This window comes from Aethina tumida, chromosome 1, assembly GCF_024364675.1.
Source record: "Aethina tumida isolate Nest 87 chromosome 1, icAetTumi1.1, whole genome shotgun sequence".
NCBI lineage: Eukaryota > Metazoa > Arthropoda > Insecta > Coleoptera > Nitidulidae > Aethina > Aethina tumida.
The window spans coordinates 39,942,039-39,958,913 of NC_065435.1; the positions used below are offsets into that span (position 1 = coordinate 39,942,039).

The 16,875-nt window shown below is 28.0% G+C and overlaps 1 protein-coding gene across 1 annotated transcript; it reads right to left on the reverse strand.

Moving 5' to 3' along the window:
• Positions 1-10,401: 10,401 nt before the first annotated feature.
• LOC109609489 (CCAAT/enhancer-binding protein) lies at positions 10,402-12,854 on the reverse strand. Its single transcript, XM_020026154.2, has 2 exons — positions 11,345-12,854; positions 10,402-11,245 (listed from the first exon to the last, which is right to left on the reverse strand). The coding sequence occupies exons 1-2, from the start codon at positions 12,325-12,327 to the stop codon at positions 11,194-11,196; spliced, it is 1,035 nt and encodes a 344-aa protein (XP_019881713.1). The 5' UTR covers positions 12,328-12,854; the 3' UTR covers positions 10,402-11,193.
• Positions 12,855-16,875: the final 4,021 nt, after the last annotated feature.

Here is a 16,875-nt window from a genome sequence, read left to right on the forward strand (position 1 = left end):
CACCTGCTTCTTCTTTTTGTCTTTCTTGTTCTGGGCATCAGATTCCCACTACTATTTCTTCAAGCAAATGAATTAGCTGTGATTGAAGCAGTTCACATTCCTGGTGAGACCACCAGGAAAGTGCATAATCAATTTGGGACATTTCTTACAATTGAGACAGCAATTCAGATTGTCAAACATTGGATAACACGGGTCCAACTGGATGTGTGTTCACAATTAAAATTCTGTCAATATCTCAAACTTAACCTTAAACAGAAGTCAATAAAAAAAATATTTTATTATAGATTGGTACTTACATTTGATTTACTACTCATCACCTACTTCTACTATTTTTCTTCTTTGTTCTGGGCATCAGATTCCCATTACTATTTCTTCAAGCAGATGAACTAGCTGAGATTGAAGCAGTTCACATTCCTGGTGAGACCACCAGGAAAGTGCATAATCAATTTGGGACATTTCTTACAATTGAGACAGCAATTCAGATTGTCAAACATTGGATAACACGGGTCCAACTGGATGTGTGTTCACAATTAAAATTCTGTCAATATCTCAAACTTAACCTTAAACAGAAGTCAATAAAAAAAATATTTTATTATAGATTGGTACTTACATTTGATTTACTACTCATCACCTACTTCTACTATTTTTCTTCTTTGTTCTGGGCATCAGATTCCCATTACTATTTCTTCAAGCAGATGAACTAGCTGTGATTGAAGCAGTTCACATTCCTGGTGAGACCACCAGGAAGGTGCATAATCAATTTGAGGCGTTTCTTACAGTTGAGACAGCAATTCGGATTGTCTGTCATTGAGTAAAACAGACGGGAAAAGTGTCAAAAGTAAAATATTAGTCATGACCCTAAACTTAACCTCAATCAAAAGTCAATTAACTAAATATTTTATTAAAGATTAGTACTTACATTTCATTTACTATGGATAAGAAAATACTTAATTATCTACAACTCACTTCTTCTTTTTGTCTCCATTGCTGTGGACAAAAATTCCGGTACTGTTTTTTCAAGCACAGACTGGTCAGACGATCACGAAGTCACATAATTGATGTGATTCGTCGCGTATTGTCCTCCGCTGGTAAAAGGGGCAAACATCGAACATTTTGAACTCCATGAAGACGTATGTATCATGGTCAAAGTTAAAATGTTAGTCAGCCCCCCAACTTAATCAAAAGTCCATAATAAATTAAATATTTTATTAAGATTAGCATTTACATTGAACAACATAATATATAATTATTTGCAACTCAGTTTTTCTTCTTCTCTCCCTAATTGTGGACATCTTTCTTCAAGCGGCTGGAATTGGACCAGTTCCTGGGGGGCAGTCCCTGGAGTACCTGCATACCTTTGACCCAACTCTCGCAGTTGGAACGACAGTTCCAAATTGCCCGCTTCGGGTAAAAGGGACAATTCGAAAAGACAAGTCGGAAATTTTGAACCCCAGACCAAAACTAAAACGTCAGTCAAAACCCAAATCTTAACCTAAGTTTAACGTAAAAATAAAAAATCAATTAACTGAAAATTTGTTTATTTGGCGGCTTAATCTTACACTTTATGTGGACAAGAACAAGTTGATTAATTACATAACTACGACTTATTTATTCTTCCTGTTTCCCTGCTTGAAGATTTCGGCATCCCAGAAATGCTTCTTCAAGCAGATGTACTCGCTGCGGTAGGACCAGTCCACGTTCCCGTCGATGCCATTGGGAAGCAGGGTGATCATTTTGACTCGCTTCTCGCAGTTGCGGCAGCAGTTCGGATTCTCCTTCGTCGGGAAAAACGGACGGGACAAGTCGAAGAATCTGGGCTCCATTACGACGTCTGCTTGAGCTTTTGACGTTTGTGAGTTTTGTGTGGGTTGTCTTAGTTACCTTGTGTGTGATCATGGCCTGAATCGATCCGATTCGATTTTGTTTTTCGTATGAATTCAATTATCTTTCATAACAAATCTGATAAATACCACTTAATATTTATTCAAGTTACTTTTTAATGAAAACATTATTAATTAATAATAAACGGGGTGTAACGGGCCAGTATAAACGTAGTAATAACAATAATTAATAATAATAATAATAATAATAATAATAGTAATAACATCCTTGAACACTCCGATGATTAATCCCGTTATCATCTTGGAGCGAATCAATTACCAAATGAGCTGCATGCAGCCCGTCCCGATTCGTTTAATATTCATCCGGATAATAAATTCAGTGCGATTTGCATTTGTTTACATACACGACAAGAGTGGATGGATGCATTTTATTTGTGTGTGGCGTGCCACTGCGCCTCTCGCCTTAAAAGATAAATCATTCCGATCGGCTAATTAATTGATTAGTCCCTACGGTGGATCGCTTCCGCATAAAATAACATTGATACTCTAATAAATGTGTTTAATTACCTTTTCCTTTTCTTTTTACTAATTAAATTTTCATATATATATATATATATATATATATATATATATATATATATATATATATATATATATATATATATATATTTTAAAGTAATGAGATTTTTGAATAAATAAATATATATTGACATTTTAACAGTTTTTTTTCATAGTGGTATAAAGAAGAAAATAATTAACAGAAATTATTGAACAATTAATATTTTTTGTAGGATTTTTAGGATATTTTAATATTTTTATCAAAATTATTTTTAACTTTTATTAAATTGATTTGTTTATTATTAATTTTTTAAGTTTTTTTGATGTGAAAACTTCGTTAGGCGCGTTAGGCATTTTTTGGTAGAGGAAAATCTTATTGGTTCGCGTCACCGACATGCTCGTCCATCAATTGTTCAAAGTTTAGTTAGCAACCAGGGAATCGTGTCGATAGTGAATTTTTGTTTCTGTTGTTCGTCCTTTTTTTGTCTGAGTTTAGTTAGTTTCTAAATTCAGATAAAAGGAAAAAATTGTTAATTTGTAAAAGTTGTAACCTCGGTTACCTTATGTTATTTTTTAAATTTTATAAAATTAAATTAACAATTTTTTAATTTTTTTAGTTTGATTAATAATTAATTAATATTGTTAATAATTTTATTTAAATTTAATTCATTATTAATATTTAAGTTTAAGTTTTTAAATTTTATAAATTTAAATTAATATTAATGTTTCATAATCCAATGGGTTATTTGTAATTTAAGCATAGTTTTATAAATTTAAAACAATTATTTAATTTCTTAATTTAATTAGTTACTTTTTGCTCTTTTTTAACTTAAAATATATATTTATTTTTAATTTTTATATATATTGTATTGGTTATTTAGTTTTTTGAAATCTAATTGGTCAATTAGTTAAATTAAAAATTTTTAATTTTAAATTAACAATTTTATTATTTTTCAATTTAATTTAATTTTAACCTTTTAGATTTTCATTTTTTGAAATCTAATTTGTTAGTTTTATTTTTTAATACTTAAATTTAGGTTATTTTTAATTTTAAGCATAATTTATTTTTTTTTTTTTCTATATTTATAATTTTAAATTAAAAATTTTATAATTTTAAATTTACAATTTTTAAGCTTAAACTTATGCTTAATTTTTAAGCGTAATTTTAATTAATTTTTTTTTTTTAATGATTTATTATTTAATTTTTTTTAATTTTTTTATTATAAATTAACAATTTTATTATTATAAATTTACAATTTTTAATTTTGGTTAGTTTTGATTTTTCAGCTTAAATTTAACCCCTTAAAGGGTTATTTCTAATTTTTAAGCATAATTTTAATTAATTTTTTTAATAATTATTTTATTTTTTATTTTTATTTTATAATTTTAAATTAATAATTTTATAATTTTAAATTAACAATTTTTAAATTTAAATTAACAATTTTATTATTTCACAATTTAATTTACTTTTATTATTATTTTTTTATTTTCATTTTTTGATATCTAATTGGTTAGTTTTAATTTTTAAGCATAAGCTTAATTTTTAAGCGTAATTTTATTTATTATTATTTATTTTTTTAAATAATTATTTTAATTAAAAATTTAATTTTTAAATTTTATAATTTTAAATTAACAATTTTATTATTTTTCAATTTAATTTATTTTTAATTTTTTAAATTAAATTAATTATAATTTATTTTAATTTATACTTACTGAAATTTACAGTTGTCAAAGTAATTTTTATTTGGTAAAATTAAAAAACAGTACAAATTTTTGAAAAGAATAAAATTTAATAAAATTAAATCTAAATATTCAGTTTCCTCTTTATTTAGTGATATGTGAGGATTAATTATCAAAACAAAATTAAGTAAATTTGCTTAAATGAAAATGTTTTTCGCAAATAATTATTATTTTAAAACTGGATCAAGTAATTATACATTTTTAATACACTAATTAATTACTAGATAATAAAATATTTAAGTAACATGTACAACTCGTAAATATTAAGATGTTGATAATAAAAATAAAATTAAAATTATAATATTACATTATAAGAAAAATAAGAAATATTGCTTACTATTTATTATTGCTTTATTACAATTTTATTTAAATTATTGAATTACCAGCTTATTTGATTGTTTAGTCATAGTTTGTGTGTTTTTTATTGTGTAGTAGTTCTGTCTGGGAATTCGTATCTTTGTTTTATAAATAATATTCAAATTCACCTCAGGAAAATCCCCGATATGAGTTATAAACAAATGCACATAAATACTTTTTGTAAAAAACAAATCCTAACATGTTTATTCCGTCAGCAAATATAAGTTTTAAGAAAAACTTATCACACTGATAATTAGAAGCCATTAATAAAATCACACCACTATATTTCAAGGCCGCTTTATAAATTTAACTGATGAATGAATCCACTCTCACCGCATCCTTTCGTGAAATCGTACTCTGACAATGTAAAAAAATTCACAAAACTATTAAAGAAAAAATGGCAGTTTCCCTCACGGTCAAGCACACGTAGATCATACCTGGTAACGCGAATGACAGTTATAAATAGTCATTGGGATTGATTTTTCAGCAGCTGCATTTTATGACGGCATTATGAAAATCCAATGGTTATGACAGTGTCAACCACTTCCTTCTGCACGACCTTCGCCAAAGTAAATGCAATTATTCTCTGTTGCCTGTACAACAGCCGTATGCCATTTTATTTATGTTCGCGCTCTTTCGAACAATTAACCATTTAATATGTTCACAAATTGAAACAGTGCCCATGATTAATTATTAATGTCCGATTTGCATATTATACAAGTCGCTGGCTAATGTTGTTCGACTGATTTTTTTCATTGCGTCCAAACCGGAGGGTTAGTAGTTCCGTGATAATTGTTCTTGATAAATTGCTCCGTGTTTGTAATAGATTAAATATGTTAGGTACTATTTACCTTGTTTATCCTTGAAAAAATTCGATACGTTCCATATATATTATATAAACAAACTATTATCAAAAATCTCCATTTCTGGTCATAATTTTGTGTTTTGGTGGAAGTGACATAGCTTCGAAGTAAACCTTTGTTTTTAAAAGATGGATTGACTGATTTTTTCCATTCATTTTTTATACAAACATAAATAATTTCATTATAAACTAAGGAATGTAAATCACCATTTCAATAATTAATCGAAAATTGTTTATTTGTTTTTTAATTAATGTTTTAACTGTACAAAAGAGAATTTAAAATATCTTTTTTCATTGATTTTTTATTCGAAAAAAAAAACATATTTTAATTGCAAACTAACGAATTTATATGTCCTTTTAAAATATGTGGAATAAATCACTATTTTACTAAGATTCAATAATTATTCTAAAAGTACATATAATTTTTTTTTTTTAATTAAAAATCAACAGAAATTTTTCAAAATACCTTTCCAATAAATTACCTTTTTTAATAAATAAATTGATTTTTTTTCTTTCATTATTGTCTCAAGTTTCTATTATTTCATTAAAAATTGATTAAATTTTCACTGAATTTTGGAAAATCTATCTTTTTTTTTGGCGTCAATTTGTATTTTTATTTAAAAAGGTATTATTTAATCAAAAACTGACAAATTTATATGTTCTTTTAAAATATGTGAAATGAATCGCAATTTTTTATCAAAAATTTCGCTAATTAATCTAAAACTATTTATAATTTTTTAATTAAAAATTAGCAGAAATTTTTCAAAATTAAATTTCTCAAATTTTTCCAATAAATAATTTTCATTAAATTACATTTTTAAAGAATAAATTGATTTTTTCTTTTATAACAGAAATTTTCAAAATCAAATTTCTTAAAATGTTTATTTTTGTTCAATAAATATTTTTCATTAAATTACCATTTTTAAAGGATAAATTGATTTTTTTTCTTTTATTATTGTCTCAAACTTTAGAAACTTTTTTTCACTGAAAAATCTACAGTTGTTTTGGCTGTGAATTCTTCATGGTACAAAAAAGAAGATAAATTATCTTTTTTCAATACTTTTTTATTAAAAAAGACATCATTTAATTAGAAACTATGTATGTTGTTTTAAAATATCTGAAATAAATCACTATTTTACTTCAATGTTTCAATAATTGATCTAAAATTATTTATAAATTTTTAATTAAAAATTAACAAAAAAGGGATAAATTGATTTTTTTCTTATATTATTTTCTCAAACTTTGATTATTTCATTAAAAACTAATAATTTTGACTGAAATTTTGCAAAATCTGTGTTTTTTTGGCAGTGAATTCTATTATTATTCTATAAAAAAGAAAATAAATTGTTTGAATCCAATAATCTTTTGTACAAAAAGACATAATTTCATTAATTATTTTTTTTTTCAAAAAATATTTTTCATTGAATTACATTTTTCGAAGAATAAATTGATTTTTGACAATTATTATTGTGTCAAAATTTTGATTATTTCATTAAAAATTAATATTTTTTTGTTAAAAAAGACAATGTTATACAAAGAAAAAGGTGAATTGCCTTTTTCCAATTTTTTGTTCAAAAAGACAATTTAATTAAAAATTATCAAATTTATATGACCTTTTAAAACATGTGGAATAAATCATTATTTTACTCCAAAGTGTCAATAATTAACCTAAAATTGTTTATAATTTATTAACAAAAAATTAAAAGAAATTTTTCAAAATCAAATTTCTCAATTTTTGTTCAAAAAATATTTTTTAATAAATTAAATTTTTTGAAGAATATATTGATTTTTTTCTTTCATTATTGTCTCAAATTTTGATTATTTCATAATTTTCACTGAATTTTGAAAAATCTATTTTTTTTTTTTGGTAGTGAATCCTATATTATACAAAAAGGAAGATAAATTCTCTTTTTCCAATGATTTTTTGTTCAAAAAGACATAATTTAATTAAAAACTATTAAATTTATATCTTCTTTTAAAATATGTGGAATAAATCATTATTCTATCCAAACTTTCAATAATTAACCTAAAATTGTTTATAATTTACTAATAAAAAATTAACAGAAATTTCTCAAAATGTTCATTTTTGTCTAAAAAGTATTTTCCATGTTTTAAAGAATAAACTGTTTTCTTTTCTTTAAAAACCTAAATTTTGAGTAACCCCAACACATTTTTCGATCGGCCGTACCAATAAACACGGCGGCAACAAACCGTTCTTAACCAATTACAAAATATATAATTACGTAACGAAATCGAGATGTATTATTATGTTTATGGATAATAGACGAAACCGCACACAACAATAGCGAAAATCGGGCACGGCTCGTTGCCCAACGGGCCCGCACACAAAAATGTGCACATTCAATAACCAAAACGCACACACAGACGAAATCGCATTATTTATGCGTGTTTACGAATTTCGCGTTTATTTTTTTCGGTTATTTTTATAATGTTGCAATTGTATATTTTAGCACTGACCTATACCAATCGCTAAATATAAGCGTCGCTGTTATTTCAAGGTGCACATACTTTTGGACGGTACCTTCTCCGCAACAGGATTATTTATGTGGATGCACACGATCTTTTATTTTATTTTATTTTATTTTATTCTTTATTTATTTTTTTTAGATTTGCAATCCAGGATACTTTTATTTAATTGATTCATTACGAATTGTCATTGTGGTTGATGATATTGTTATAAACGTCGTTTCAACAAATTAAAACTAGTTCCTTAACACTTTTTTGTCGTCTTTCATTGGTGTTATTATGATAACATTTATGAATTTATTTATAAAATTGCTTCTCATCTTGTAAACAGTGAAAACTTAATTTTAATACAACGATCCACGAACATTAAAAAAAAAATACATAAATATAATATGTTTACATTATTCTAAAATTGTCTATCAGAAAACGATGATGTATGTTAAATATAAGCCTTTAAAAACACAAGATAAATCTTCATAGACCGGATCCAACCAGATTTTTAGTCACCGTATCCAAAATATTTTGCAGTCGACAAAATGCACCAAAAAACTATATCTAACAGCTTCGTAAACACTTCAGATAATAATTGTGCTAAATTGCAACAGCAAAAAACGTAATTATTTATTAGTTTTGTTATTGTTTATTGTTGTCAAACGAAAAATTTCATTTCCGAAGTCGTAACACCTAAAGTTGGTCAAGTTTTCTTGAAACACCTCGACCACTCCGGATTTTATCGGACCTCAAGGTAAATTGTGTTTATTATTTTGGCCAGGTCAACGTTTTCGTTACAATTAATTGTTGATAACAAAACCATCGACGTTTTTCCTTCCCCGCTTTAAACTGTTAATAAGCTATTTACTCAATTTATTTGCACGTTAAAATTGGATAAATTTTATAAACAAAATTAACAGAAATTTTTCAAATTAAATTTCTAAATTTATTATTTTTTTTTTTCAAAAAATATTTTTTATTAAATTCCCTTTTTTGAAGAGTAAATTGATTTTTTGTGTCAAAATTTTGATTTATTATTAAAAATTAATAATTTTCACTAAATTGTTGTTAACAAAACCCTTCCCCACTTTAAACTATTAATAAGCCATTACAATTTATTTGCACGTTAAAATTGGATACATTTTATAAATAAAATTAATTTAACACACATAATTTATCATATTTAATGATTTGATGAGTTTCGTGCAACATTCAAGGTAAGACGTGTTTATATTTACAGATGGATCATATACAAACTCTTGGCTATGGTCAGATCCAAGTTTCGAAATTGTTCACAATAGTGTCATGTATTAAATAACAAATAGGGACAAGTTGATAACAATTATCTTGCTTTATAAATTACATGGGAATTTTTTTCTTGTTTCTTCAATAAACGATAAGAGAGATCAGGAAAAATCAGTTGACTTTCCCACACATTGGCACAAATCAGTACCGAACGCTTTTTTGTATTTTGTGCCATTCATTCACGTGTTTACTTATGTTATGTACGAGATAAACCGAAAATCACTCACTTATGTTGTTACATTATTGTACATTAATCTTGTGCATGTGCAAATAATAAATCAAGTTAAGCCAAAGAAAGTATTTTACCTTTTTTATCTAATGAACTATTATGCATCGTTGATAAAAATCCAACTTGTGTGTATGGTATAACATAAACGCGGTAAAAAATAGTGAAAACAAAGAAGATAACCGATTATCTAGACTATTTAGTTTAAGATAAATATAATAAGGTCATGTTTAAAGGTGGAGATAAAAAAACCCCCGAAAGCCCGACGAAATATTAAAAACCGTGACATTCACGTGCAACACAGAAACTACAGGATGACAGTGAAATTCAACGACTTAAGTTGTTTGAAGAAGATGTCAGGTTTATTGTTGCAGGATTAACACTACGGATATTATGGCAAACAAGATCCTTTAAAAATTGCGCAACGTTTTTCATAAGTTACCTACAGTGATAACGCACAACGGTACCAACAGAAGTACCGTACCAGCGCCACATTAATTGTTTGTGTAATGAAACATATGAAAATAAGAGTATTTTTTCCAGATGTTTCCGAATACATATTTACTTTCACATTTAGTTCATCTGACTCACGTACTACGGTACTTTGACTCAGTAATCTATATTACTTAAATGTATGAGGATGTAAGATAATACATCATTGTGTTTTCCCGTAATCGCCGCATTTATTTGTTCGTTTCGATTTTCAGCGGTGTCCCATCCTTGAAACCTTCGGGTTTCAGCTGAATCACTTTCTCTTCCGCGTCGACTTTCTCCAAAATTTAGATATTTTAGGTAACGTTGGAACCAGTGCTCACCCACAACATGCGTTTAGAACAATTTACAATGAGTATCCAACGACCAAATGGCACAAATTTCGTTGTTTACCCAAACATTTATTAAATAAAAAATTGGGGGTGTTCAACGACCAAATAAAAATTTCGTTGTCACCCCAGAAAATTAGTAAAAATTACCTTTTGATGCTCACCTTAAGAAGTCCTTGCTGCATTTGTCCCCAAAATGGAAATAAAACCCTCTTTATAATTCCAAGGTATTTATTAAATAATAAAAACAAGAACATGTTTAAGTAGTATAAAATAAAATGTACAACATTACAATATAAGACATCTATACAAAATTGTATTTCTTTGGAAATATATATTAAGATTTACAAATACACTATACATACATATACAGAATAATCTTAAATTTAACAATATATTACAATAAAATAATAAAGATACAACAACGATATATTTTTTGTCATAAAAAAATATACCTAAAAATACAATTAATTTACTAATAATTAAGAAGGTACATCATTGCATCGGTTAAAAAATATATTCGTATTTTAAATACACTTTTATTGATCACAAAATTCGAACGGAATAAAACTATAATTTATCATTTAATACCCGTTAACAAAACTTCTGGGCGCCCAACGGCCAAATCGCAACAATCTCGTTGTTCACCCAAAAAGCAAAAAAAAAAAAAAAAACACATAGTTGCATAACTAAAAAAATGAAAATGACCGCGATTTGGGCGTCGTACGCCCCGATTGCGTTTACTTACAAATAAATTAAATAGTTCAGAACACGTCATTACTCTTTAAGGTAGAGGAGATCTAGTAAATATACTAAAGCTGAATCTTTAAGATCCGTATATAATAAAGTAACTCTCCGAGAAAATAAGAAAACATTCGACAGGCAACAATAACAACAACAAAACAGTGGTTTATTGTCAAAAATTTCACAAGATTAAAGCTTCGAATTCGTTTTGATTTTTCATTACCTGACGCCTACGGCTTAACGTTAAGGTAACGTTGGATGCTACGGTCCGTAGTCGTGCATTTCCATCATCCTCTGTCTGTTGTCTTCCGACCTGAACAATTAAAACAGAACGGTAACAATTGAACGATTGAAGTAGAGGAGGCGCAAAATCATGAATGATAAATATGACGAGTAGTAAATGTGCCCTTACATATGTTGCTGTTGCTGCTGCTGCATTTGAAAGGTGTCCAGGTGCTTGTTGATCTCCCGATGGACGTGTTCGGGCAGCACGCCCACGTTGGAAAACAGACTCCGCAGCACGTTCAGCTCCTCGGTCATCAGCTCGATCTTCTTTTGCAGTCTTTCGTTTTCCTTCAGCAGTATCTTGACTTTCTCCTCCGTCTCCCTGGTACGGACTTTCGCCTTTTCCCTGCTCTTCCTCACCGCAATGTTGTTCCTCTCCCTGCGCCTCCTGTACTCCTCGCTGTTCTTATCGCAGGGCTTCATGCTCTTCCTCGCCACGTGATTGTTCATCATGACCGACTTGTTCTTCATCGCGTTCATGTTCAGCTGGTGATGTATCGCCGGACTGGGGTTGAGGGTGGTGAAGGTGGAGCCGGGGTTCGTGTAGCCCGCACCCGGCATGTAGCTGTTGGGCAGCACGTTGCATGATTGCCGTCTGGAGAACTCCGCCGGATCGACGGGCTCCTCTTTGATACTCGGCACGTCACTTCCGACCGAACTGTTCGAGTCACTGTTCGAATTTTGGGTGGCCGAGTACGTAGCACCACTGTGGACGGGCTGCGGCATGTACGCCAGCGTCGTCCTCGGGTAGTTCGAGCCCTGCACGCCCATCACCTGTCGCGAGTGCAGGTTCTGGATGTGCTTGCCCTGCGACTGCAGGATGTCGGTGAAGAGGCCGTCGCTGAACTGCGAGTCGTCGATCAGGCCCTGCAGATCGAGCGATATTTCCGGTGTGTTGAGGTCGCTCAGCTCGCCGTGCTGCTGGTACTGCTGCAGCTGGTGCTGCTTCAGCAGGGCGGCCGTCTGCTTCGAATTGCCCGTGTTGTTGTTTAGGGTCGTCAGGTTGTTGTTGTTGTTGTTCATGATGACCGTTTTTTTCGCCTCATTGCTGTTAATCACGCCGTTGGTCTGCGAGTGCTGTTGGTTATCGTACATTTGGGGTGAATCCATCGTTGCGTTCGAACCGTCTGAAACTAACAATAGGTTGACTTTCACTGCGACGGGCCACTTTCACTTTGCCGAAACTTGCGTCCGAAAATTTAATAGTTTAAATATACACGCACACGCGTATCGCACTTTCTAATTTAATTGTCACTCCTCTTTTACATGTTATCTGTCACTGTAGCACCAAAATAATGTAAAAAAAAAAATAAAATCGTTCACTCAAATCCTCGGGGTGCCCGCGCGGTACTGACAAGTACGGGAACGGGGAACGGTGACCGGCGACGATTCAGCAGGAATCCGCACGGCTCGACGGGATTTTCATTGAAGACTTTTCGCGGGTATCGCACCGAACGGAAGGAGCGAAGTCGACAGTAGGTACTGATAGGCGAGCGTTCCAAGTGTGCACAGCCTACTTGGGTACCACACGTCCGTGCGCTTGCCCAAGCCAACTAGATACTGAGCTCGCTCGGCGCGTTTTTCCTGCAAGTAAAAACGGATGCGAGATCATGCGCGCAATGTCGCTAGAGTCGCCGCTGCTGACGTGCTTTTTGAAAGTGAAACACCGCCGATTTGATTTCATGCTATATAACACTTTTTTGACGTAATATTTTTTATGTACGTTTGTGTGTCTGTGGACACACACACACACGTACACACTCACATACACATGCACATACGGGCTGGCCGGAGACATCGACGTCGTGTGTACTGCCGTCTTGTTTTGTTGTTCACTTGTTATTTTTTTTTTTTTTTTACTGTATTTGTATTTGGGGTAAACAGTTTTGGTTGCACCACACAATTGCGTCTGGTCCAAAAAGGGTGATCGCGATGTTTCTAAATTTATTCCCGACTCCAAACTCAGGAAAACTCTTTGATGATACACTCATGTGCGTGTGTGTATGTGTGTACTACAATAAGAACAACCGTAATGACGATAATATGTAATAATTTACGTACGTGTAGGTGAAGACTATATAAATTATCTACTTTAATATTTATATGTTCTAGAACCCTTAATCTATATTTAACAAAAAGGACGATATAATGTCGTTAAAGGACTTTTACATACTTCACGTTTTATCGCTACATTAACTAAATTACAGTAAAACTTTTTACATGTCCATTAAAGATCTCAAGTGGGAAAAAAAGTTGTAAAATTTATAAAATAACATGCAATCTTAAACATTTTCAAATATTTATTAAAAAACATCAACAAAAAATATATTATTAATTAAAATTACTTACTTTTATTGAATTAAATTGTGATAATTATGGACAAAAACTTTATATGTGTGATATGTGATCTGAAATATAAAAATGTAAAATTTATAAAATTCAATATTTTTATTAAATATTTACTAAAAAAATGATACCATAAAACCCAAATATTAATAATAATATTAATAATTAATAATATTTGTATATCTACTTCTAAATTCTAAATTTTTAGACAAAAAAACAATACTTAACCATAAAAGGAGTAAAAAAATTTTCAATATTTTCATCTAATTTTAAATAATAATAAGAATAATTTATTAAAAAAAGTGATACTATAAAATCTAAATATTAAAATTTATATATCTACTTCTAAATTCTAAATTTTCAGACAAAAAAGTAATACTTAACCATAAAAGGAGGAAAAAATGTTTCAATATTTTCATCTAATTTTAAATAATAATAATAATTTATTAAAAAAATGATACTATAAAATCCAAATATTAAAATTTATATATCTAATTCTAAATTCTAAATTTTTATACAAAAAAATAATATTTAACCATAAAAGGACAAAAAAAGTTTTGAAACTATAAAACAACCTAAAATTTTCAATATTTTCACCAAACTTTAAATAATAATAATAATTTACTAAAAAAATGATCCTATAAAACCCAAATATTAAAATTTATATATCTACTTCTAAATTCTAAATTTTTAGACAAAAAAAAATAATACTTAACCTTAAAAGGGGGAAAAAAAGTTTTAAAACTAATAAAACAATCTAAACTTTTCAATATTTTCACCTAATTGTAAATAATAATAATAATTTACTAAAAAATGATGCTATAAAACTCAATATTAAAATTTATATTTCTATTTTTAAATTCTAAATTTTTAGACAAAAAAATAATCCTTAACCATAAAAGGAGAAAAAAAAGTTTTGAAACTTATAAAACAATCTAAAATTTTCAATATTTTCACCAAACTTTAGATAATAATAATAATAATTTATTAAAAAAGATACTATAAAACCCAAATATTAAAATTTATTTATCTACTTCTTTAAGTTTTGAAATTAATAAAACAATCTAAAATGTTCAATATTTTCACCTGAGTGTAAATAATAATAATAATAATAATAATTTACTGATATTTAGTCTTAAAAGGATGAAAAAAAGTTTTGAAACTTATAAAACAATCCAAAATTTTTTATATTTTCACCTAATTTTAAAAAATAATAATTTATTAAAAAAATGATACTATAAAACTCAAATATTAAATTTTATATATCTACTTCTAAATTTTTAGACAAATAAATAATACTTAACCTTAAAAGGAGGAAAAAGAGTGTTGAAATTGATAAAACAATCCAAAATTTTCACCTAATTTTAAATAATAATAATATTAATAAAATTAAAAAATAAAACTTATTTTTGTAACTTCAATTAAATTGTAATAATATGTATAATACATAATTTCAAATTCAAATGTTTATTAAAAAAATATATTATTATAAAATCAGAATATTCAAAATTACTTTTCTACTTAATTAAATTCTAAATTTAATATAATACTTTAATACTTAAAAATACTCAAAAATTTTGAATATTTTCACATATTTTTAAATAATAATAATAAATTTAAACAATAAAACTTGTTTTTGTAAATTAGTTAAATTGTAATAATTTGTAGAGTATATAATTTCAAATGGAAAAAATTGTAAAATTTATCAAATAACATGTAATATTCAACTATTTCAAATATTTATTAAAAAAATAATAATATTATGAAATTAAAATACTAAAAATTATAATTCTACTTATTTAAATTCTAAACAAAAAACAAAATATGGCGATATTTAATGTTAAAAAAGGGAAAGTTATAAAATTTGTAAAACACTAAAAAGTTTTCAATATTTTCACTTATTTTTAAATAATAATAATAAAAAAATTAAACAATAAAAATTATTTTTGTAACGTAGTTAAATTGTAATAATATATAACTTCAAATAGAAAAATATATAAAATTTATTAAATAACATGTAATATTAAACTATTTCAAATATTTATTGAAAAATAATAATATTAAAAAATCTAAATATTAAAAATTATATTTCTACTTAATTAAATTCCAGACAAAACCTAAGTGTGATGACACTTAATCTTAAAGGAAGGAAAAAACTTTTAAAATTTATTAAACACTCAAAAATATTAAACACTTTAAAAATAATAACAACAACATATAATAATAATCTGTAATAATTACAGGTAAAAAACTTAATTTATATATTCACTGTTTTATGAAATAAAATTTTGTTTAGTAGTAAAATATTTTTAAGAAACCTGTTGCTGCACTTTGGACTGTAATGCTCATCTCAAAAGATGCAAACATTTTTAATTATAAAGCAACTTTCCACTTCGTTTTAAGCATACGTATCCTTTATTATTTTTGTTTATTTATCAAACAGCAATTATATTTAGAAAACTTTTGCAACATTTCATAACACGAAGATAAAACTGAACAAGTCGTTTGAATTCCGCGAAAATGTGAAAGTGGGGGGCACACATGCACTAATGAAAACTCCACGTTACGTTTCGAAAATTACAAAAAACAAAAAATCAGAACACAATATTGATGAAACGTCCCGTTTGTTTGCGTGTGTCGTCAAGTGATAAAGATTTTGACGTCAACTTTAAGATTTTAGCATTGAACTAGGACAAGCGTGGCTAATAATATTTTCGAACTATCGATCCCCTTACGTTTATCTCATCATTCGTGCGCAACAAACGAGATTATTTTCCAACCGGACCCAATAAACAAATGCGCTTTTGCCACAGATTTCGAAAAATTCAAGAAAAAACATCAGTTTCGCAATAAGAATTGTGGATTAAGAAACTGTGTTAATAAAATACGTTTCCTGGAAGACGTGAAAGCCCGAAGATTCTAGTCTTTCGGTTCTAGTTCAAGGATGTGCTTTCGGGATATTTGCACGGTCCCTGCATTTTTTATAAATCTAAAACAAACACAGTTTTCCTTCGGGTTTAGTTTAGGAAAGTTACCAAATAATTTACAATATGTAACTGAGATAAATGTGCACTTGCGCACACACGTAGTTTATGGTATTTTAAATCATTTTTACCTGCCACTCACTTCCTGTGGATAATCAACAAACGCCAAGCAATATTCAAACTTATAATTAATATAATTAAGGACAATTATTAACGTTGAATAAGTGAAGAATATAATAATAAACACCGATTGAATTTAGTTTACTGCATTCATAATAGAATTCAGTGAAAACAGTTCGTCCATTAAGTCCTTGACGATTCTTAATAG